Source organism: Colletotrichum navitas (assembly GCF_030913465.1).
Source record: "Colletotrichum navitas strain CBS 125086 chromosome Unknown LY79scaffold_88, whole genome shotgun sequence".
NCBI lineage: Eukaryota > Fungi > Ascomycota > Sordariomycetes > Glomerellales > Glomerellaceae > Colletotrichum > Colletotrichum navitas.
This window is the reverse complement of record NW_026850634.1, coordinates 129,906-151,873: the sequence shown is the minus strand read 5'-3', so window position 1 is coordinate 151,873 and position 21,968 is coordinate 129,906. Positions and strand designations below refer to the sequence as shown.

Genomic DNA, 21,968 nt, shown 5'->3' with positions numbered 1-21,968 from the left:
GGTACACTGTTTCCTTAATAGCCTGGGTTATTCCAAATACTTCATCCTGATGAATAGAAAACAACATAAACCGGATCAAATCTCACCAAGTTGCTGATGCATCATGCATCTCTCTCGCTTATTTTCGTCCTTGGGCGGGCGAGGGGTCCTCGACTTGGCACTGGTTTGGACGTCTGATCTTAAGCAAGTGACGGATCAGACGATTTCGGTGAATCGATCTTGCTAGCCGAGGTGTGGCCTCGCTGTAATAAACGATTAACGACTTCGAATGAGATTTTAGTTCATCCTCGCCATTGTAACTTCTCGGAACAGGTCAGGTGATTCGAAGCACGTTGTGGCGAGTGTCATCAGCCAAGGGAAGAAAAAGCCAAACTTATTCGTCATTTAAGATTACCATTAAAAGTTGTATCACTGTCTCCTCAAATGCGTCTAATGAACCCCCCCTCTCAAAACCAGTCGTGCACATCCCTCCTCATGAGGATCTCGCCGCCTGTCAGCGTGCCCCCGGCCTTGGGGACCTTCAACAGGCCGGCCGCGACCAGGTCCTGCGCCAGCCGCACGAGGAGCCCGTCGCACCCCCGCGCCGCCATCACGTCCACCGTCACCGGCAGCACCTCGGTGTGGTTCGTCACGATGCTGACGCTGCCCACCTCGCCCAGCGGGAAGACGTGGTCCGGCGCGCCGCTGAAGATGCTCAGCCGCCCGCTGGAGAAGCCGAGCGGCGGCGTGCCCGGCGCGCTGGGAGGATACTGGTTCCGCGGGTTCGCGATGCCGGCGCTGCCGACGTACAGCAGGATGCCGGAGGAGCACGTCGATGAGGCGTCGTCGGAGGCGAGTGGGAGAACGCGAGTGTTGAACCAGTCCGCAAACAGCGTCTTGTTGGCCTTTGCCTCGGCGAGAGCCGTGGCGGGCTGGGTGTCTCCCCAGGCCCAGCGGGCAAGCGGAACAGGGTTCACGAAGGGGAGGCGGCCGTCGTGGGCGGCTGTGTGGACTTAGTAACTGCGGCAGTGATGGGGAAAGGATGGAGAAGGCAGGTATGTGTATGTGTGTATATGTGTGTATATGTGTGTGTCTATGGACGTACCAGCGTAGTCGGCGTAAAAGGGGTCGCGGACGAGGGCCGTCTGCTCCTTGGTGATGAGCGTCGCGTATGTAAGGCCCAGCATATCCGGCAGGGTCTGGTTCCTGACTTCCGCCGGGGCGGAAGAGGCCCACGATGAGGTCAGGTTGAAGTTCGTCACGTTCGTCCCGAGAAACCCAGCAAGGTCGCTCGCGAACTTGTTCAGCATCTGCGCTGCGGGCACCTGCGCAGCAGGGATATCGTCCAATTCCGCGAAGCCGAGCGTGTACAGCGTCTTGGGATACTTGACCTCCACGCCTGCCAGCGACGTGTACTTGCCCCTGTACAGCGCCTTGTTCGCCTCGTCCCACAGGTACGGGTTCCTAGTCAGAAAGCCGGCGGTGTCCAGCGCGGGGGACAGCGGCATGACCCCCTCCAGGCTGACGAGGCCGCACGAGGGGCGGTTGCCGAACAGGCCCTGGATGGCGGCCGGCCCGCGGATGGAGCCCCCCGTGTCGCTTCCCACGGCGATGTCGAGCCAGTCGTAGGACGCGATGGACGCGCCGGCGCCCGAGGAGGAGCTCGACGGGTCGTTGTACCCGTCACCGCGCGGGTTGAAGGGAGCGTGGTAATCGACCCAGTCGGCCGTGGCCATCTCCCCGTTGGCGAACTGCGACGGCTTCTGGTACCCAACGATGATGGCGCCCGCGTCTATGAGGTTCTGGATGGCGGGGCCGGTAGCCCCGGCGGGCGGGTAGAGGGAGTACCAGGCCCTGTTGCCGTTGGAGCGGCGGACGCCAGCGAGGGCGTAGATGTCCTTGACGCCGACGCGGACGCCGGCCAGGGGCTTCTCGGCCGTGGGCGTGAAGTAGAGGCGGGAGGGGACGCCGATGGTTAAGGACGCCGTGGAGGGCACCTGCGCGGAGAGGGTCTGGAACGTGCCCTCGGGCGTCTGGAGGAGAGACTCCGAGAAGGCCCCGGCGAAGTCGTCGTACAGGCGGAAGGCCTGGTAAACGTCGCCGGTGTAAGTGTCGAGGAAGTACGGGCCGGAAGGGATGCTGCGCCCCGCGGAGAGGGGGATGACGACGGACTGCGTCTTGTTGCTGCCTTCGTAGCTGGTCTTCGTCATGCAAGGGCCCTCGACACCTGCGAGGAAGATGACGCTCAGGAAGGCGGGCTGCCAGACGTCGTCCTTGGCGGTCCAGTTGGAGAACAGAGAAGCGAGGCCATCTTTGGGGACGGGGTTGGAGACGACGGTGACGGGGGTGAAGCCGAAGGCACGAGGGAGGGACTCGATATTAACGGAGCGGTTGGAGGGCTTGCCTTGGGAGAAAGGGGAGATAAAGTAATGCACGTCATCGAGCTTCAGTGACGCCCCGGTCTGGATGAGATCGGCGACGGCAAGGCCGACAAGGCCTAGGAGAGCGAAGACCTTCATTATGAGAAGCGTGAAGGAAACGAGGCTTCAGTCTTGCACCGGTCCCTGGCTGGGCGAGGTAAGAGACGTCGTGGCTGCGACATTCTTTATAGATGGCAGTATGGCGGGCGTCAGCTTGTTACGCATATACAGAATGGGTGTAGGATGGCCAAGCAGGGGGGCTTTCTTTTCTTCGCCCAGTTCAGGCTATCTCTGTGTTTGGGCTTGACTGGGATTGATTGCTAAGAAACAGGACATCTGAGAGAAAGGAGTGATCAGACAAGCTGATAGGATGGTCTTGGCCCGTCCCGACCCGGGGCGGCACAATTCGAAGGCACCTAGAAGCAACAGGCCCGATTCGTCACCCGCTGGCGAGCATCTCAACAGCCTCGTTGCCACGAGGAAGCCTCGGTAAACCACATCTGTCATTGTACGCACCACCCGGAGACGTCTGAGCTAAAATGTCCCGGGATTCCCGACGAGACGGTTCTCTACACGTCATCGGGGACTCTGTCTCTCTCTCCGGCGGGTGGGCAAAGTCCGTCAGACCCGGCCGGACTTCTGCACTGAACTGGAATAGAGATAAGCTCACGGCCTCGAAATGCCTCTTGGCTTGACCATGGATAGCAGCTCAACGGTGTTGCACACTGTGCCCTCTTGCATCGAATAGGCTCGTTGTCATATAGGCAGCGGCAGCAGTGACGGCAGCGACAGCAAGGCGGGTACTTGTTTTCTCCAAATCTGGAGAGAGCCGATATCAATAATATGCGGGACATGCAGCTTGCAGGACGGAGTTCGTCACCGCCGCGCCGGAGGCCCCAGCCCCCTCCTTCTCGCCGATCGTTGAAAGAATATCCAGTGAAATACTTGACGGGGCCACTCGCTACCATATTCAAGATGAGAAAGTGGGAACCCGACGCTCATAGCCCGCTTGTTAACGTGACGTAGACAAACAGGCGCGTGGAATGTGCGGACGACAAGACGGGCATAGTGCGTCGTCAATGATCTTGATTGTCATACCCAAGCAAACCCTTCGCTCGCGTCACCATGTATGACAGCTGTCACTTAGGCCACCCAGCTCGACCCCCCAGTCACAAGGAGTCCCGACAGGGAATAAATGGCCCCCTTTGTTGGCAACTGCACCAGAACAGCTCCGTCGATGGCTCAACAAACCGTTGCCGCCTCGTCAACAGCCTTGATGTCGTGGAGGGACATTCGCTCATAAACAAGAATACAATAGGCAGAGTGTTGAAACCGTATCGTCATTATCCGAACTCAACCCCTTCACACCGCCAACTCCGTCGAGAGAGGCTTTATGCGTGCAAATCGGTGGTTCGTTCGCGAGGTGGAGGTACCCAGCTGGGCCATCCATTCATTGATGCTACATGAAATCGTTTTGTTGACCAATGTTTTTCATCCCAGCTTTTGCTTCCTGGAATGCAACCGCCCTTCGCTCTGCTATGCAACCGAATTCCATGAAAGTTAAATGCCAGCTCAAGTTGGCACGTCCCCTTGAGCCTTTGAGGGCGCCGTATATAAGAAGGACGCCTAGTCTCCTCGTCCCATGTTCCATCACCGAAATCTCCCAGCCACAACATTATTGTATCGACAAAGGCAGCCCATCCAGCCGTCCGGAAATTGGCATTGATCCGAATCGAAAGCTGCCTTCAACCGTCGGCAGCACACGCATCTCATGACCAGCCCAGAGTCTCGAGCGTACCCCGGGCGTCAGAGGCACTCATTCCGCTAACACTTAGCGAGCGTACCTGGGTGCCCTTGCGCAACCGCTGCACGCCCACGGCCATCTTCCAGGCTTCTTCCTCGTCCAATACGAACATGTACCGCTTGCCCTCCTGATCGCGAATCGTCGCGCGCAGAACATGCAGGCTCTTGTTCTTCCACTCCCCGGTCTGTCCGGTTGGCGATGCCACGTTAGTATCTTTGAACCTCGTGTCGCACAAGCCAAGATGGCAACAACTCTTGCAAGCACGCAACATTTCGGACAGGTAGGCATCGGCTTCATCGCCCGTGAGCGGCTTCGTAGCACCTCTGTCCGCCGTACGGGCTCGCTGATTCGCCATTTTTTGAAACAAATTCGTATGGTGGTGATTCGCAGAAGTCGCAGGGGCAGGAGCAGGAGTAGTATTGGAATTCAAGCAGTGCGGGGGGCACCATACCTCGACCAGCTTTAGCGTCCAGGCTTTAACGTCCCACTCGCGCTGCGGGACGCCGCGGACGTCGTCGTCGATGAAGAGGCCTTCCGTCGTGATTCGCAGGATGAGGCCGTCCGTTACTGTACCGAACCCTGACACGAGCTGACTGGCCGGCGTCTTGGCAAACTGGTTCATGAACAGGTAGACGGCCTTGATGACAATCTTGTCCGGATCTTTCGTCGTGTACGGCCCGCGCATGCTAGGCGGTGGCGTCGTTCTTGTTGTGGTGGCCGACGGGGCCCATGACGTTTCGGAGCCGACTGAGGACGCGGGCTTGTGTTTCGGCTTGTCGTATGGCCGGTACGAGTATTGATCTTCGTCGACTGTTCGTGCCGATGGGCGTGGCGGTGGCCTGGCTGTATTGGAGGATGAAGCTGCAGAAGCCGCCGATCTGGGCGGCACCGAGCTGGCTGAAGGAGGAGGTCTTGGGGGAGCGGACGAAGCAGAGGGAGGTGGTTTCGGCGGCGTCGAGGCCGTCGTCGTGGGAGAAACAGGGGGACGGCCATTGGGCCACATACACGTCTTCTCACCGACCGACGAGTATGCGTAGCTACTTCCCTTGCGAGCCTTCTCGGTCGCCTCGGCTTCCTTGGCTTTCCGAACCGCTTCTTCCTTGGCCTTACGATCCGCTTCTTCCTTGGCCTTGCGATCCGCTTCTTCCTTGGCCTTGCGATCCGCTTCCTCCTTGGCCTTGCGGGCGGCCTCCTCCTCACGCTCCTTCTTGGCCTTCTCCGCTTCTTCGCGCTCCTTCTTGGCTTTCCGAAAGGCCTCGAGTTGTGCTTCGACGCGGGCTTTGCGGGCGGCGGCTTCGGCAGCCTCCTTCTTCCGCGCCTCTTCGCGCTCCTTGGTTTCTTTTTCTTTGGCGGCCTTTGCCTCGCGCTCCCTGGCCTCCTGCTCGGCCAGTTCCTTCTCACGCTGCAGCTTCTCCTTCTCCTGACGCTCTTTTTCAAGCTTCTGTTTGAGATCCTCCTTCTCACGGATCTCCTGCTCAAGTTTCTCCCTTCTCTCTCGTTCCTCTTTGTCCCGCCTCGCACGTTCGCGAGCCTCTCTCTCGCGAAATTCCTTGAGCTTCCGTGCCGTTTCCGCTTTCCGGCGCTCTTCCTCCTCCTTCGCTTTGCGCTCCTGCTCGCGCTTCTTCGTCTCCTCCCGGGCCTTCTCCCAGGCGCCCTTGGACGGATCAGGCTTTGGTTTCGGGGGAGGGTCTGGCTTGCGCGGTTCCGGCTCTGGGTCAGGTTCAGTTTCAGGTTCCTGAGAAGGTGGAGGCTGCGGTCGTTCTTGCCATTGTGGTCTAGGACCGCCGTTTCCCGGCCCATGGTTCGGCGGCGGGGAGTTTGGAGGGGCGCCGGCATATTGGTTGCCATGAGGCGGGGGAGGCGGCGGCGGGCCGGCGTTTGCATAGCCGCCGCCGAAGTTGGCACCTGCACCGTAACCACCAGGACCAGAGCGGTAGTTGGCATTGTGGCCGTTGCCCGAGGAAGAGCCCTGGCTTTGCGATTTTCCCCATGCCCAGGCTCCCACGCCGACGGCTATTACGAGGAGGGTCATGCCCATGTTGCCCATGCCCTGGTAGGTCCCCCACCATGCCCTAAAGGCCGGGGCCATGCTCTGGAAGACGACGACGAGGACGAGAGCGCATGCGAAGCCAGCAGCGAAGCTGGGACCGTTAGGGGCTAGAGAGGGCAAGTAGATGAAGCCTCCGCCCTTGTCGCGCTGGGGAATGACAAAGATGTCATAATTGCCGGCACCCAAGCCAGCGCCGGGAGGGGGAGACCCGGCGGTGGTCTTGGGTGCCTCGCCATGGGGCGGGGGCGGAGGAGGGGCGCTCATGTCGAGTAGACCTCAACACCTGGTGGCGAGGTGATGGCACTACTTGTTGACCTAGATGGAGCCTCGAGGCTTGACTGGAGACTCCGTCTCGGGGCAAATGAAGAAAACAAAAGTCTAGTGGTATCTTGAGAGGTCCATTGACGGTCGTAAAGTCGTGAGGCGTCTGCACAAAAGCCATGAGAAATTTTCCAGCAATAGAGGGGCTGAGGTCGGGTGGCATGTGACGGTGAGAAGCATAGATTGGGTCAAAATGCAAGGTGAGGAGAGCAGAAAGGCTGGAAAGACTCACAAGCAACAAATGCAGGAAACAAACAAACGCCGGAAACCACAGGAAAAAGAGCAGGGCAAGGACCTGACTTGGGCGTCAAAGCGAGCAAGAGTGAGGGAGGATAGGCGGTATCGAGAGGCTTTGCTGATTGCTCGGGTCCCTGGGCGGAACTTGGTGTCCTTCCGCTTCGGCCTTTGCGCCTTTTTGCCGGTGCTCTAATTGGTCCGAACGCGGGGGAAGGGACCGAGACGGAATAGTTGACTTGTTGTCGTGAGATTTGCCCTGTGAGCTAGTAGGCAACGGCGGGTTTGGAGGGAATGCAGCTGTCTGGTAACACGGCGCCGGAGGAAGAGGAGGTGATGGTGGTGGTGTTGAGAGAAAATACGGCGAGGACGAGGACGAGAAGGGGTCGGGATTTCTTTTGTGTTTACTTTGGGAATTTCTCATGGGCGACCACCACCACCACCGCCGCCGCCGCGGCACCAACAGCACACCCGGCCCGGTCTAGGCGAAGGTCTAGACACAGAAAGAAGTAGACCAGGGCGCTAGCGGCTGTTACAGCACTGAGAGAGTAGATGACTCGAGGGCTCCCAGTGGACGGCGCCCCACTTTACAGTCACTGATCTTTTTTAAGCGAAGATGGCAACCAGATGGTGACATCTTGACAGGCAGGCGGGCGGAGGAAGGAGCAAACACACAGACAACCCTTATACCAAATTCAGGAGCTTCCACCTTCCGATTTCCACTATTGTCTATGTTTCTGTTATCTCCGTCTGTCGTCTTTCTTTGCTTCGGTTTGCTTTGCTAGTACCGAACCTTGAAGCAGGTACATAGGAATGCACTAACCCTCGGTTACTGAAATAGTGGGTCGACAACGAGGCTGCGTACGTCAGCAGAATACCTGCCATCCCAGCTCTGACCTCGTAGGCTGAGAGCATCTTCCCTGCACGAATCAGACCCTGAAAGAAAGAGGGAAAAAAAAAAAAAAAAAAAAAGCCAACCGTATGGATAGCCAAGCTCCCAGCCACCACCATTTTCGATCGGCGGCGGAGGCTGTCATGGCCTCGATCTTCATGTTCGTTGCCTCTCATCTTCTCCTCCGACCCCCATAACTGACAGGCGCCTCGCAAAGCCCTTTCCTCTGGCAGCCTTGAGATCAGACGAGCGTCGTCCAACCAATGGACGACACACGACTTCACCGCCAGCAACGCAACCTTCGCCCACTCATCGCCAAAAGATCGCCACAACAAACATCGGTTGCTGAGCTCACGAGCCCTCCCCCCCCCCCCCCCCCCCCCCCCCCCGCCCAGCTCCAACGAGCAGACACAGACGGCAAACACCGGTCGGTCTCCAGGGTCCTGAGAACCTCTTCCCCTCCCGAGACCGTCCAATCCCAAGATATTGCACACGATCCCCTGCCTATGCAAGGCTCTTTTGCCGAGTCGCCTGTCACCCTTTGAGCGGTCAATCACTACGAGTCACTGGGGGGCCAGGTCCACCGAGCCAGCCTCCACGACGAATCGCGGCCATCGAGGCTATACTATGTATTCCCCGGGAGGGTTTCGGCGCCAGCACGCATCCTCTTTGGGTGTCGGATGAGGGGGTGGTGGTGTCCACCAGCCCTCCGCCCGTCCCGGAGAGTTGCAATATTAGGCCACCGTCGACCTTCTACCAAGGGCCAGTCTACTAGGAGTCCCTTGGTCGATTAGGTTTGGTATTTGATGGGAACTCGACTATCGAGCATAGCAGCTGCGTCCTCCGCAATGGGCTGGGGCCTTGTTAGGCGCCAACTGTAACGTTGTGGTATTGTCCAATTTTCCCAATGTCAGTTGTCACACGTTGTCACACCCTCCCCCCGAAACGGTGGCTCGGCTTCGTTGCCCAGCAACCGCGGGAAGTCCCTTGCACCTAGTGCCCATCCCGGCGCCCATGTGACGTATTAGAGCTCATTAAGTGGGTGGCCGGTACATGTTCCACACTACATAGTAGACGTTTCTTTGGCTTTGCCGGCCGGCAACGTCTGTGGCTCCCGTACGGCTCGAACGGATCATTCGCTCAACCAACGCTGGACAGCGGCGAGATGTCGTGAGTCGGCGACATAACGAAGGACTGGCGACGGCTCCACGAGAGGCCCTTGCCCGAATCTTCAAGTCTCTCGCTTGTGGCTTCACCATAATTCTCTGCCGATATGCAGAAAACGGGAGGAATCACGGTGTGGTAGCACCTGCCTCCATGCACCCATACCTGCCATTAACGGCAAGGGTTCGCCCATAAGCAACCGTCTGCATGTGCATGAGGGACGGACCGGCGCGAAAACGGTGTCGCGTCCTCCCTATTTCCCGACCTACCTGGGCACACCCGTTGTTTTGAAAGGACATCAATCTCATCACGCTCTACTAGGCTCGGTTGCAATCCGGCGAATTGTCGATCATGATCTCTTCACGACTGCTTCGACCGGAATCCCGGTAAGACTGATGTCTTGTTTGAACTGCTTTGTCGGGCTAACGGAATCGGCTCCGAGGACTAGCAGACGCCCAAAGCTGAATTGTTCAAAACATCGAGCTCGTTATTGCAGCTGGTATGTGCGCAGTTCATATTGCAGCTCTCCACTCCGTACGTCAGGAATAGTCAAATTCATCCATACTAGGCACTCCAAATACAGGTCAAGAACGCGTCAGCTCGTGGCGTGGTGTGGCTGGGACTGGAGATTATTGAACTGCTGCCTTGCACGCCCATCGAGAAGGGGCCAGAAGACAAGACGAGATGTTATTTGCTCGAGGCTCAAGATGGACAATGGCATTGCCTCCAGACCCAAGTCGCCTAGGTACTATACACCCCTCCATCCCGACCCAAGTCCAGTCTGGAAAGCCCGCCGTCCAAGTTGGCCCTCCCAAACTCTCGACAAGCTACTGCACTATAATGCAAGTGACACATTAGTCCCCCCACCCATCGTCGCGGCTGATGCCGAGAAAGTGACTGAGCTTTGTCTCTACAAATGTTCATCGTGTGACACGGCATGAATCCGGAGGACGTGAATGCCAAAGGCATGCTTATATATCGGTCAACGCAGCATCCGTACTGGTATTTTCCACTCTCGACTAGATGAGGGACAAACAGGGGAAGGGGGTAGGCTATTTCCCGCGGAGGAGATGTGTAAATGCGAAAATCGTCTCTGCACGTATGTACGCCATGATTTACCCCCCATTGCATGACAAAGGTTGGAAACAACAAGAAAAAAAAAAAAAAAAGAAAAAAACCTCCCTTTCGTAAAAGTGCAAAAAAGGCACGCGTTTTTCATCGATGAGTCGGCGCGAGCAAAAGCGAAGCCAACTCCAAACACCACGCAAAAGCATCCAATACCCACCCACCGACCCGCAGAAACCAAACAACAACCTCCAGCGCGCCCACAACGGCCCGCGCGACGGGCCCCGCCGCTGCCGCCGCCGCGCGGCCAAGTCAGAACTTGTCGACGCGCTTCTTGGCCACGTCAATCTTGCCGCCGACGCGGTCGGCGTCCTCGTTGAGCCTGTCAAGCATCTTGGTCTGCTCCTGCACCTCTTCATTGATCCGCAAGCCCACCTCCCTCTGCCGGCGCACGATGGCTGCCAGCGTGTTGACTTGCTCGTCCTGCTCGCTCATCATCTGCCGCTGTAGCTGCACGACGCCGCCGTTGTCCAGCTCCCGCGTGCGCTCATTCTCCGGCAGCGGGGCGCCCAGGACCCGTCCCCCTGTCCGCGCCCCGCCGTTGCGGCTCCCACCGAGCAGCGCGGCCTTGTCTCCTGCCGAGGCCCACCCTTCCCGCCCGCCGCCGCTGCGGCTGGTGCCCTGCGCCATGCTGTTGCTCAGCTTGTCGAGCCCTTCGCGCTCGACCCGCGCAGACGAGAGGAGATCCCTCCTACGCCGCAGCTCACCGTCGCCGAGGCGACCGCCCTCCTGCATGGAGCGCAGACCGTCGGTGAGGGTGTTGACCAGGGTACCGGCCTTGACGAGGGACCGCTTGGCGGCGGCACCGGCCTCGGCGGCGGCGGTGCTGTTGTTGCTATCGACGGCGCCATCGCGGCGGGCGAGCTGGTTCCTGGCGTCGTGCAGGCACGTCTTCATCTCGCGGTGGAGGTCGAGCCAGGTGGTGGGGTCGGCGGCGCCGGCGCGGCCGCTGGTGATGAGGCCGTGGGCGCTCGCGGCCGAGTTGGAGGTGCTTCCGACGCCGGTGGATGGGAGGTTGAGGAAGGCGCGCCAGGCGGTGGTGTCTCGCCAGCGGCGGTCGGGCGACTCGGCGATGGCACGGAGGTAGGCCTCGAGGCCCTGGCGGCGCTGCTCGGTAAGGTCAGGGGAGGAGACGGTCGACTTGAACCAGGACTTGGCCGGAAGCGGTTTCGGGGGCGGTGACTCGACGAGGGAGGAGAGGGTCTGGTGGAGGGCGACGAAGTCGGAATAGCGCTTCTGGACGACGAAGGACTTGAGGGGCAGACGGAGGGTGATGTTGTAGAGGGTATAAGGTTTGGATTCGCCGGTCGAGAGGATGGTCGACGGGATGGAGATCTCGGCCGGGGGCGCCATGGTGGAAGCGTGGCCGAGGAGACGGGAATTGGGGTGTTCGTCGGTGGTAATGGAGGATGGATTGATGATGCGTCGGTCGGGAGGTTTGGACGAGGGGCGTATGATCGTATGAGCCTGGTGGTTGGATTGCTGTAGCTCCCCTCGTCGATCGTGGGTGGTGAGAGAGAGGACGATGGGACGAGACGAGAGGACGTGAGGCTGTGACGCCGGGCAGTTTCGAAAGTGGACGTTGGTCAAGCGTTCCGACAATGTTTTGAAAGGAAGTCGGAGAATCTGTCGTCAAATGGGATGGCCGCAAGAACGGGGGTTCGTCGCACAGGTTGAATAATGAGTTTTTGGTGTGTGCATGTGTTGTTATGTGGAATGATGAAGTTGGTCAGTTGCTTGCGTCAGGGCCTCTCGAGAGCAACAAAGCCTCGTTTGGTGTCGGGTGCCGACGTTTGTCTCTGGTTCGCCTCAACGGTCAGGTTCAGGCCCAGGTTCCAGGTTATGTCCCCGCAGCGGATGGACGGGTGTGAGTGTACACTACCTAAGGTGTGCAGCAGCTACTGTTCCAGTTCCAGAAGCAGCCACGGCGGGGGCCACGCCTGTCTTGAAGAGGTCTGGTCCACTGCCCGCTTGTGCCTGTTTTGAGGTCCCCTGTCATCCTCTCTCGTCTCTTCCACTGAGTATGTCTCCGAGAAAGAGGAGAGGGAAATAGGTAGGCAAGGAACGGAGAAAGTTTAAGCTTTGTTTTCCCCCTCTTTTCGGTAGGTAGCCCAAGGGACGACGGTTAGGGACGCCCTCCGCTGATGGTTTGCGCTGTCGAACGCCTCTGGCGCTTCTGCGTGGAACCCCTAAGATACTAACTAGGGGGGGTCTGCGGCAGGGGAATGACCGCATTTCTGGGTCACGACTCTCCTCTCTCGGGCGCCAAGTTCCAGGACCAGGACCAGGAACATACGCCTGACGACGGGAGGTGAAGCCCACGCGCGCCCAGATTGACGCAGGCACCGGGGCACACACCGAAGGCAGTGTTGCAGGATATGATGCATGCATGCTACATAACAAATGCAGGTATCCAGTGTTACTATTGCCACCCATTCATTCGCGCAATGTCAGACGATAGATCAAGTACTCGATCAAGTTGAGATGACACATCAAGGGGGGGAGGGCACTGACTGACTAGGTTTCTCTCCCAACCATGAATACCTTACCTACATTGCCCACACATCCATACGTGGGTTCGGATGTCAGCTCGGCAAGTCATCTGGAGCAAGTCCTCGGACGATAATATTCCCTTCCCCGGACATGATCAAGGTCGAACCCGTATACCGTCACTCGGAGCACGACCCAGCTGAATTTATAGAATGATTCATCTGCCTACTAACACGGTAGACACGCCACGAGTAGGCCACGTGATAACGTGATTTGAAGCTCCAGACCAAAATGTTTTGATTTTTATCACGACAGCTCGTGCGGGACGGGACCGCCACAAGCCCTGACCGACTTCGGCCTCGAGTGCTCGAGTACTACTCCGCCTCATCACCGCCAATATATTGATTATTACGTGCCTCTGGGTATTTGCACTAGCGCCAACCCCATGTGTGCTTTTGCCTCGTTGCCCCCAACACCCCCAATGCACCTTTTACACCCTCTAGAAAGTCTCCTGGTCGTCGACAGCCTCGCCCTCTGCAGGGATCTCGAAACCCTCCTCCGTCGAGTACAGGATGGTCTGGATCTGCTTGACGAGGCCGTCTTCTTGCTTTTCCAGCTCGGGGTCCTCCTCCACTGCCTGCTGCACCAGGAGCTCGATGTCGCGGAGCTTGCTGAAGTAGAAGTCGCGCTCGCGCTCGAGGCCGACGACTGTCTCCTTGAGGGTGGCGTTCTCCTGCTGGAGGGCCGCAGTGCCGGGGCCCGCCGCCTTGGCGACACGGGCGCCGCCCAAGGGGGTCGTACCTCCTCGTCTGGCAGCGCCACCGGAGCCGGACGCGGCACGGGGCGCGGGGCCGCCGCCCGAGGCGACGGGAGCACCCTTTCGCCGGGCGACGGCGTCGTACTCGTGGTCGGGGAAGTTCAGGTCCCAGAACCTCTTGGTCCATTGCAGGAACTCGAGGTTGTCCTGCATCTTGCACTTGACCAGCGCCTCGACGGGGATCGGCTTGTCGACCTGATGCTTGGTGAAGGTATCTGTTCCGGGAGGGCAATCGGTCAGCGAGAGCTGTTTTCACCGGAGAGAGAACTGATGTAGGCTGGAACGGGACGAAAGGAGACTGCGCAATACTCACTCTGCAAGACCTTGAAGTTCTGAATATAGGCATATTCGCTGTTGACATTGAACTTGACACGGGACATGGGAACATCCATGAAGATGCTGTCAAAAACCTGGCAGAGGGCCGCGCTGCGGTTCGGACGAAGCGTTAGCAACACCATCAAAACCATCAGGGTCCCACTATAAACGCATGGCGGGGGAGGGGTATTTGAACGTACCCGGTACCGCATTGCTCGACCTTTGTGATGTTGAGAGACAGAAGCTGGTTCAGCCACTGGATGAGTTCCTGTCTGGAAAGCCCGTGTCATGTTAGCAGAGAGTTGCGACGCGCCAACGTCTGTTGATGCTGCCAAGCACAACGCCGATATGGTGGTGTGGAAGGGGATGGAAGCTCGCCCACCTGGATTCGCCCATCTTGTCTGTGTGTTTTGTGGTTTTTGTGTGGCCTTGCGGATGGAGCTTCTTATGGCAGTCGGAACGATCGAAATGCGCGCTCAGGAAAAAGGAAAAAGTCGTTGGAAAAGACGCTCAAGAAGAAGCAGAGAGACGCGGATGTGGTCGAGAAGGAGATGCGGGAAAGTGAGGCACCGAGTTTGGTTAGGTCCGAAAAAGACGAGTTGTAGAGTCAACAGGACAGAAATTAAATCTCGTTGCTTCGTCGGCGCCCAGCGGGCTTGAAGGCGGCCAAAAACTGTTGCCAATAAACTGTGAGTGGTCGCCCAATCAACCGTGGTGGGGTCCCCCGGTCGGGAGTTGCCCCTAATCCCCAAGGACACTCACTGGACACTAGCCGTTGTGCCGTATTATGTACACATCATGGGCTGTTGGAACAATCAAAGATGACAGGTAGAGTCACGTGCAATCCCAAAGATACGTACTGCTTTGGGTTCCTATCCGCCAGCTTAAGAATCAGAGAATGGTCCGAACGTCGGAAATGGTCCACACATTACTTTGACCGCCTTCTCCAGGATCACCTTAAGGACGGCAGAAAAAGTTGAGCTCCACCATCCGTCCAGAAAAATTTCTGGCTTTAGTGTCAGGCATTGGGGAATCGTGTGAGAGAGCCAGCAAAGTACCCCGCGGTCCCCAACATTCGTTCCCTCTGCAACTCTCCCATAGCCCAAAATGGCTCCCTCAAACAAGCGCAAGCCCGTCGACGATGATTTTGTCCACACAATTTCCGACAATGACGAAGAAATCATCGAGGAGGAGGCCCCTGTCGCAGCTCCTCCTAAGAAGAAGGTGAAGACGTCCAAGAAGTCGAAAAAGGCTGCTTTGGAGGAGGATTTGCCCGAAGAAGAAGTCAACGAGGGCATATGGGGCGCAAAAGACGAAGATGATGGTGCCATGGACTCGGACTTTGAATTTGCGCAGGACGGCGCCATCGAATTCGGCGATGCGGAACTCGAAGGCTGGGGTTTCGAAGGAGCCAAGAAGTCCATGAGCAGCAACACGACACTCGGCGTGGATCTCGACGAAATCATTCGCAGGAGGCGCACGAAGAGGGATGGTGTGGATAAGCCGGAGGAAGCACAAGAGGAGGCTGTCGACGACGACGAGGTGGATAACGATATGGATGTGGACATCGACCTGGACGACGACGACGATGAAGTCTTGGCTGACGATGCGTTTGGCATGGGTGTGGACCCCGACGTCGAGCAATCTGGCGACGAAGAAGGGGGTTCTGATGCAGAGGCCGAGGACGACGACGCGGCATCCGACAACGACTCGGTTGCGACGCCCGTCAACCACCCCGAGGACGATCACGACTCGGACGACGAAGAGGAGGATGCGGAGGAACAGGCGAAGCGCGACGCTTTCTTCGCCCCCGAAGAGCCGGCAAAGCCCGGCAAGAAGGATACCTCATCGTCCTTCCAGGCCATGTCCCTGTCGCGTCCTCTGCTGCGAGGCCTCGCGGCTGTTGGCTTTTCCAAGCCGACGCCCATCCAGGCCAAGACCATACCTATTGCACTGATGGGCAAGGATGTGGTCGGTGGCGCCGTCACTGGTTCCGGAAAGACTGGCGCCTTCGTCGTCCCTATTCTCGAACGTCTTCTCTACAGGCCCAAGAAGGTGCCGACCAGCCGTGTCGTCATCCTGACCCCGACGCGTGAATTGGCCATCCAGTGTCACGCTGTCGCCACCAAGCTGGCTGCGTACACCGACATCAAATTCTCCCTGGCTGTGGGTGGTCTGAGCCTCAAGGCCCAGGAGGTGGAGCTGAGGCTTCGTCCCGATGTCATCATCGCCACACCGGGTCGTTTCATTGACCACATGAGGAACTCTGCCAGCTTCAACGTCGATACCGTGGAGATTCTCGTTCTCGATGAGGCCGATCGCATGCTCGAGGACGGTTTCGCCGACGAGCTGAACGAGATTCTGACCACCCTGCCCAAGTCACGACAGACCATGCTCTTCTCCGCCACAATGACATCGTCCGTCGACAAGCTGGTGCGCTTGGGCATGAACAAGCCGGCCAGAGTCATGGTCGACTCGCAGAAGAACAAGACTGTCGGTACCTTGGTGCAGGAGTTTGTTCGCCTGCGCCCGGGACGCGAGGAGAAGCGCATGGGTTACCTGGTCCACATCTGCAAAACGATGCACACCGAGCGTGTCATCGTTTTCTTCCGCCAAAAGAAGGAGGCTCACCGTGCAAGAATCATCTTTGGCTTGCTTGGCTTGTCTTGCGCCGAGCTTCACGGTAGCATGAACCAAGCTCAGGTAAGTGGCTATAAAGTATTCCTCCTTGTAAAAACCTCCCGCTAACATGCATTTAGAGAATTGCCAGTGTCGAAAACTTCCGTGACGGCAAGGTCAACTACCTGTTGGCGACTGATCTGGCCTCCCGTGGTCTCGATATCAAGGGTGTCGACACAGTCATCAACTACGAGGCGCCACAGAACATTGAAATTTACGTGCACAGAGTCGGTCGTACGGCGCGTGCCGGCAGAACCGGTATCGCCATCACGCTGGCCGCCGAGCCGGATCGTAAGGTCGTCAAGGCGGCGGTCAAGGCGGGTAAGGCACAGGGGGCCAAGATCATGAGCCGCATCATCGAGCCGGCGGAAGCGGACAAGTGGCAGGCGCAGGTGGACGAGATGGAGGACGAGATTGAGGAAATCATGGTCGAGGAGAAGCAAGAGAAGCAGTTCGCGCAGGCGGAGATGCAGGTGAGGAAAGGAGAGAATATTCTGCAGCACGAGGCGGAGATCAAGGCGCGGCCCAAGAGGACGTGGTTTGAGACGGAGCAGGACAAGAAGAAGGCCAAGGAGGCGGGGCGCGAGGAGCTCAACGGGCCCAAGGGCAAGAAGCAGAAGCTCAGCAACAAGGACAAGAAGAAGCTCGACGCCAAGGCCATGCGCAGCGAGGACAGGGTGTGGAAGAAGGGCAGGGCCGAGCGGGCCGGGCAGGGTGCGGTGCTCAACCTCAAGAAGCAGCCCAAGAAGAAGAACGTCCCGGCCAAGGGTAGGACCAGGGCGAGGCTAGCTCGCACGAAGCGGTGATTCTGGTTTTTTTTCCGGTGTTTAAAATACAAAACAGGAGATGCCTGGACGAGGGAAGCTGTATGGACCAAAATACCACGTGGAAAGACCATTTAATTTTCTTGGCTAAAGATGATTCCGCATGGGGGAAGCGAATAGCGTGGAAGTGTGCAATGTCTATTGGATGCGGTCCCCTAGCATCGCAGTCTCACATGCGCAGTGTTTTAGTAGCTCTTCTACCGGTACGTAATAGTAATTGTCACACGATGGGAAGGATGTCGGTCTGTGAATAGTCAGTTTGGCATTTAGGAGCCAAGCGAAGTTACCTAGCCGTGACCCTGTGTCCATCCATACCTGCCAGTGCAACCTCATGAGGGACCGTCTTGGCTACCTACGTATCGCAGTGGTAAGCCACAGGGAAAGCCGAAAGCGCTGAAGATCCTCCACACAACACGTCAGTGTTCCGCAAAGAGGGCCAAGCTTAAACATGCATGCTGGGCGAAGCTAAGCTACCTTAAGCTAGCTAGGTATGCGAGGATGACGTAACAGCGTCTCGTCTCGCGTCTAGCTAGCCTAGTCTGTCGCCCCCCCCCCCCCCCCCCCCCCCTCCCCCCCGACCTGTCTTTCCCCAGTGTATCGCATCAACTGCACCACCAGCAGCAGCACACGGCCAGAAAGAAGCGAAGAGACCAGCTCCCTGTTCCGCATAATCGCATCTTTCGGTACTGTCGCCGCTTCCGAACAATCCAGGACAGCAATCTTTCACTTGCATTGCGCGACACAGGGAGCTTCTGAGACCAACGCCTACCCCAACACGAACCTAAAGCTTGCGCCCGCCCACCGTCACGAGCTCCTCGTCTCTTCCCCTCCCCTAAACGTACACGCGTGCTCCCGCTTCGTCGACTCCGAACCGGTCCGTCGCGCCAACTTCACCCACCAGAGCCGCTCAAGATCATGTGCTTATATCACCCTCTGCCGTCCCTCCGTCACCTGTAGAGCGTGGGGGTCAGAAGACGCTGTCGCCTGCTAGCCTTGTGCAGCCCTGCCGACTTCGCCTCGTCGGCCTCGCTCCGCCGATCATCGTACCCCGGACTTGGATTTTCCTTCCTACATAACGCCCGTGCTGTGGGCCGTCCTGCTCCCCGCCGTTCGTCTTGGAACCCTGTCCAAGGCACAACCAAGAGCAAGCTGGCTCCCTTCGGGCGATTTGGTCCCCCGCGTCCGCAGCCTCACAACCGCACCAGCCTCCTGCGATACCTGTTTCCGCGAAGCGTACGAGATCGATACCGCGAGCGCCTCCTAAACTTCCACCTCGACACCCTCCCCCAGCTCAAGCACCGGTTCCAGTCTAGCATATACCGATATATACTCGAGCGCCAGCGTAAACGGAACGAGAAAACCAGGCTTGTCGACGTACTCGCTCGCAACGGCCGCCGGCTGCTCCTGGGTCCGTCCTCAGTCAAGCCGAAGCGGCATGCGAGGGAGAGAGCAGGCAACCTAAGCAAAAAGATGCCCACCTTTTCAGACTACACGAACTACGGCGGAGGAGGAGCGGGACACAGCGCAACTGGCGCCGGCATCGCTGATGGTGCCGGTGCAGGCAATGGTTACGAAGCTCCATCGACCGATGACCTGCCAACTCCGGGTGAGAGGGGATTTCGGCGGAAATGGCTAGCTGCAAAAGCCGGCAGTGTATACCGCGCCGGAGCCACCGCCGTCAATGAGATAAGAGAAGGATATGCGCAGACGCGGATACGGCCTTTAGAGCCGGAGGATGGCATGCCCCGGACGACGATCCCCGGGTCGTTCCCCAACGTCGCCATCACCGTCCAAGGAGACGACCAAATGGTCATCTTTCCGTCATATGCGAAGCGGCACGTTAAGCGAGACTGGACTGCGGAGTACCAGCAACACTCTGAAGAGCAGCCCGGTAGTGCCAGGGACCAAGAGTTCTGGAGGAAAGAATGGGAGCGTAATGAGGATGAGAAGGCTATCGTGGACATCGACGTCAGGGGCTGGGTGTACTCGCCGCACAAGGGCCCGATAACACGGCGAAACCGCATTCTCATCGGTCTTGCGCGCCAGTTGAGTGGCATCCCGGCCCCAAGACAAGACGCCCCTGCGCCCGCCGACAACCTGTCCGCCTTGCACCAATCCCATGAGGAGCGGCGGGAACAGGAGAAGATCGCCAAGGAAGCCGCGGAAATCGAGAAGAGGGGTCGAGAGGAACGGCGTGTGGCGACCCGGGGCGGATTCAGTGAGGCACCGAAGGATGCATCCGACGATGACGCGGATAGCATATACCGAGCGAGATCAATATCGCGAAGCGGCGCCCACACGCCCATGAATGCCCCTGGATCCCCGAAACTGGCACCATCTAGGCAGAACACGACGGGCACCGATCTAACAGACGCCGAACTCTCTGTCGCAAATGCCAACCTCATGGCAAGAATAGCACCCTTCATGACAACGCCTCTAGTTCAGCTGCCCATCACCGTCTTCTTCTATAATGATGAAAAGTCGGCCTCACGGACAGTGCAGACAAACGACGCCGGTCACTTCATATTGCGTGCCGCTCTGGAGTTCGTTCCCACCCACGTCCGCATTCTCGCCAACGAGAACCTGTCTGCAACTCAGGAGGTCAAGATCATCGAGCCGAAGGGCGTCAGTCTGATCAGTGACATCGACGACACTATCAAGCGGTCCAACATCTCGAGCGGTGCCAAGGAAATCTTCCGCAACACATTTGTGCGGGAACTGAAGGATCTGACGGTGGAGGGCGTTCGAGAGTGGTACAACGAGCTACACAAAATGGGCGTGAGTATGCACTACTGCTCAAACAGTCCATGGCAGCTGTTCCCCGTGCTCGCAAGTTATTTCATGATCGCGGGTCTCCCCCCTGGTTCGCTCCATCTGAAGCAGTACAGCGGCATGCTTCAGGGGATTTTCGAACCGGTGGCGGAAAGAAAGAAGAGTACCCTTACCAGGCTCATGCACGACTTTCCAGAACGCCGGTTTCTACTAGTAGGCGACAGTGGTGAAGCTGATTTGGAGGTCTATACCGAGCTGGTGGAGGCACATCCAGGACGCATCATTGCCATCTTTATCCGCGACGTCACGACACCTGAGCAGGCGGGCTATTTTGACAATTCATTCGAAGGTGGCAGTTCACGTCAGAAAGCCCCTACTTTGAAGATCACAGATCAGAGCGATACGCCATCGAGTCGACCAGGATTGCCGCCGCGGGGTGAGGCCAAGACTGTTGGACCAGTCATGGGCGACCTGATCGACTTTTCGGATGAACCCGAGGAGATCACGCTCAGCGATACAGCTGCCCTAGCTCAGGTCAAGGCGAGGCCAAAGCCGCACTCTAGCTCCACCGATCTCGTCGTCGGTCGCAAACCTGCTCCGCCTCGACCAAACAAGCCAGTGGCCCTTCGTAGCACACCATCGGATACGAGCGCGAATACATTTGGCGTCAATGGCGGGGCCGCACCCCCTCCTGTTCCGAGATCTCGAAAGCCATCCGCCGACCGCGCAGGCCCTCATCCACTATCTCAAATGCATAACTCCTCTCAGCAAACCGTGGCTAGCAGCAGGAGTCTGCCGAACACTGCCAGGATACCTGCAGCTGCGAATGGGACAGCCAAAGTCCCACCGCCCCCTCCACCGCCTCGGCGTCGAGAAGCCCCTTCCGGCCCCCGGAGCCTTAGTCCGCGGGGCAACACCAACGGCCGCAGGTTGTCGAGCAATAGCGATATCGACTTTGATGCACTGCCGCCCTCCGCGGCCTCCCAGACGCAGGCTACCCTTCCCACCTTTACGAGGACTAGGACGGGCAGTCTGAGGTCGGGCTCTACCTCGCCGACAGGTAGTCCGAGTCTCGGACCCGCAGCTACGGCAGCGGCGGCGGCACCGCCAAACAGAAAGCACGAGCTGTGGATGCGCCGGCTCCAGCGAGCGCAGGAGATCCTAGAGTCGCACGGGGTGGCCTTGTACATCTGGCGACGAGGCGACGACGTCGTGGCCGAGGCCGTCGGGCTTGTCAGGGAGGAGCTGAAAAAGGTTGGTCTGAATGGGGAAAAGGACGCGAAGACGGAAGCGAAGAGGTTCGAAAGGCAGATCAGGAGGGAGCAGTCGCAGCAGCATCAGCAGCAACAAAGGCCGCCGCAACAGCAGCAGGGGTCATACCAGCAGAGGCGGTAACCGTCGGGAGTTCCCGTGACGGGCATCGAAATACCATGTACGGAGATGATTTGAGAGAGGTGGGGGAGAGAAGCAGCATACCAGGGGAAGGGGGGTGGGTTGGGGGGGACCGGAGCAATAAAGCACTGACGGTGACGATTTAAGTAGACATTTACAACCAAATCTGCATCTCCAAACATCAATGTCGACGCTCCTGGATTTTCTGAGAGACAATATCTTTCAAAATCTAGTGTGACGTCTCTAAACGGGTGCATCCCGGCTCGCTGTGAATGGGGCCTCTCTGTCCCGCCCGCCAGACCCGGGAGACAATCGCCCTTGCCCTGGTCCCTCCCCCACCACCACCACATCCAACAGGGAAAGGGATTGCTTATCCCCACTATAGCCTTCATATTTTGCAATCCCCGCCGGTGCGTTCCAACGTGGCTAGATGACTCAAAGCTCATCATCCGTTCCACCTGGTCTATTAGTCTAGTTGGTTAGGACGTCGGATTCTGATGATTGGAATTTCCGTAGGCCCAGGTTCGAATCCTGGATGGACCTCTCGCTTTTTGCCGCCGCGTCCGGTGCCTCGCATAGACGGCGACCAAGACAGTATGCTTTTTTTTTTTTGCCTCCATTATGCTGGGGAATGTATGATACACTTGCAGTGTCTGGCTTTGTAGCGTTGAATTGCCAATGTGATTTGGG

At 58.1% G+C, this 21,968-nt stretch overlaps 9 protein-coding genes and 1 non-coding gene across 10 annotated transcripts; 4 read left to right on the top strand and 6 right to left on the bottom strand.

The window, feature by feature from the left end:
- Window positions 1–446: 446 nt before the first annotated feature.
- On the bottom strand, window positions 447–2,498 carry LY79DRAFT_583522 (amidase signature domain-containing protein; the record flags this gene model as incomplete). Its single annotated transcript, XM_060560328.1, has 2 exons — window positions 447–982; window positions 1,085–2,498. The coding sequence occupies 2 exons, from the start codon at window positions 2,496–2,498 to the stop codon at window positions 447–449; spliced, it is 1,950 nt and encodes a 649-aa protein (XP_060409274.1).
- A 1,670-nt stretch (window positions 2,499–4,168) lies between these two features.
- LY79DRAFT_525398 (uncharacterized protein) lies at window positions 4,169–6,517 on the bottom strand (the record flags this gene model as incomplete). Its single annotated transcript, XM_060555718.1, has 3 exons — window positions 4,169–5,042; window positions 5,130–5,319; window positions 5,605–6,517. The coding sequence occupies 3 exons, from the start codon at window positions 6,515–6,517 to the stop codon at window positions 4,169–4,171; spliced, it is 1,977 nt and encodes a 658-aa protein (XP_060409273.1).
- Window positions 6,518–6,796: 279 nt separating this feature from the next.
- Window positions 6,797–7,385, bottom strand: LY79DRAFT_401071 (uncharacterized protein). The gene has a single exon (XM_060553025.1). It carries the CDS (start codon window positions 7,230–7,232, stop codon window positions 6,882–6,884), a length of 351 nt encoding a protein of 116 aa, XP_060409272.1. The 5' UTR covers window positions 7,233–7,385; the 3' UTR covers window positions 6,797–6,881.
- Window positions 7,386–7,475: 90 nt separating this feature from the next.
- On the bottom strand, window positions 7,476–8,070 carry LY79DRAFT_401054 (uncharacterized protein). The gene has a single exon (XM_060553024.1). It carries the CDS (start codon window positions 7,874–7,876, stop codon window positions 7,538–7,540), a length of 339 nt encoding a protein of 112 aa, XP_060409271.1. The 5' UTR covers window positions 7,877–8,070; the 3' UTR covers window positions 7,476–7,537.
- Window positions 8,071–9,109: 1,039 nt separating this feature from the next.
- LY79DRAFT_401022 (uncharacterized protein) lies at window positions 9,110–10,023 on the top strand. The gene has a single exon (XM_060553023.1). The coding sequence runs from the start codon at window positions 9,260–9,262 to the stop codon at window positions 9,803–9,805; it is 546 nt and encodes a 181-aa protein (XP_060409270.1). The 5' UTR covers window positions 9,110–9,259; the 3' UTR covers window positions 9,806–10,023.
- Window positions 10,024–10,241: 218 nt separating this feature from the next.
- On the bottom strand, window positions 10,242–11,342 carry LY79DRAFT_525381 (PX domain-containing protein; the record flags this gene model as incomplete). Its single annotated transcript, XM_060555717.1, has 1 exon — window positions 10,242–11,342. The coding sequence occupies one exon, from the start codon at window positions 11,340–11,342 to the stop codon at window positions 10,242–10,244; it is 1,101 nt and encodes a 366-aa protein (XP_060409269.1).
- Window positions 11,343–12,623: 1,281 nt separating this feature from the next.
- LY79DRAFT_568170 (EB1-like domain-containing protein) lies at window positions 12,624–14,415 on the bottom strand. Its single transcript, XM_060558946.1, has 4 exons — window positions 13,994–14,415; window positions 13,812–13,883; window positions 13,610–13,722; window positions 12,624–13,511 (listed from the first exon to the last, which is right to left on the bottom strand). The coding sequence occupies exons 1-4, from the start codon at window positions 14,005–14,007 to the stop codon at window positions 12,979–12,981; spliced, it is 732 nt and encodes a 243-aa protein (XP_060409268.1). The 5' UTR covers window positions 14,008–14,415; the 3' UTR covers window positions 12,624–12,978.
- A 133-nt stretch (window positions 14,416–14,548) lies between these two features.
- On the top strand, window positions 14,549–17,338 carry LY79DRAFT_616260 (DEAD/DEAH box helicase). The gene is made up of 2 exons (XM_060562001.1): window positions 14,549–16,314; window positions 16,371–17,338. Exons 1-2 carry the CDS (start codon window positions 14,719–14,721, stop codon window positions 17,094–17,096), a joined length of 2,322 nt encoding a protein of 773 aa, XP_060409267.1. The 5' UTR covers window positions 14,549–14,718; the 3' UTR covers window positions 17,097–17,338.
- A 1,246-nt stretch (window positions 17,339–18,584) lies between these two features.
- Window positions 18,585–21,281, top strand: LY79DRAFT_593816 (uncharacterized protein; the record flags this gene model as incomplete). Its single annotated transcript, XM_060561608.1, has 1 exon — window positions 18,585–21,281. The coding sequence occupies one exon, from the start codon at window positions 18,585–18,587 to the stop codon at window positions 21,279–21,281; it is 2,697 nt and encodes an 898-aa protein (XP_060409266.1).
- A 457-nt stretch (window positions 21,282–21,738) lies between these two features.
- LY79DRAFT_t245 lies at window positions 21,739–21,821 on the top strand. The gene has a single exon. It is a non-coding gene; the product is annotated as a tRNA-Gln (tRNA).
- Window positions 21,822–21,968: the final 147 nt, after the last annotated feature.

Bases quoted from the DNA above. Each gene is read 5' to 3' on its own strand.
- LY79DRAFT_401071 (XM_060553025.1), bottom strand. From the start codon at position 7,232: ATGAGAAATTCCCAAAGTAAACACAAAAGAAATCCCGACCCCTTCTCG.
- LY79DRAFT_401054 (XM_060553024.1), bottom strand. From the start codon at position 7,876: ATGAGAGGCAACGAACATGAAGATCGAGGCCATGACAGCCTCCGCCGC.
- LY79DRAFT_401022 (XM_060553023.1), top strand. From the start codon at position 9,260: ATGTCTTGTTTGAACTGCTTTGTCGGGCTAACGGAATCGGCTCCGAGG.
- LY79DRAFT_568170 (XM_060558946.1), bottom strand. The intron at 13,723-13,811 runs GTACGTTCAAAT...TCCGAACCGCAG, and splicing joins GTCGAGCAATGCGGTACCGG to CGCGGCCCTCTGCCAGGTTT. The intron at 13,512-13,609 runs GTGAGTATTGCG...CTCCCGGAACAG, and splicing joins GAACTTCAAGGTCTTGCAGA to ATACCTTCACCAAGCATCAG.
- LY79DRAFT_616260 (XM_060562001.1), top strand. From the start codon at position 14,719: ATGGCTCCCTCAAACAAGCGCAAGCCCGTCGACGATGATTTTGTCCAC. The intron at 16,315-16,370 runs GTAAGTGGCTAT...ACATGCATTTAG, and splicing joins GTAGCATGAACCAAGCTCAG to AGAATTGCCAGTGTCGAAAA.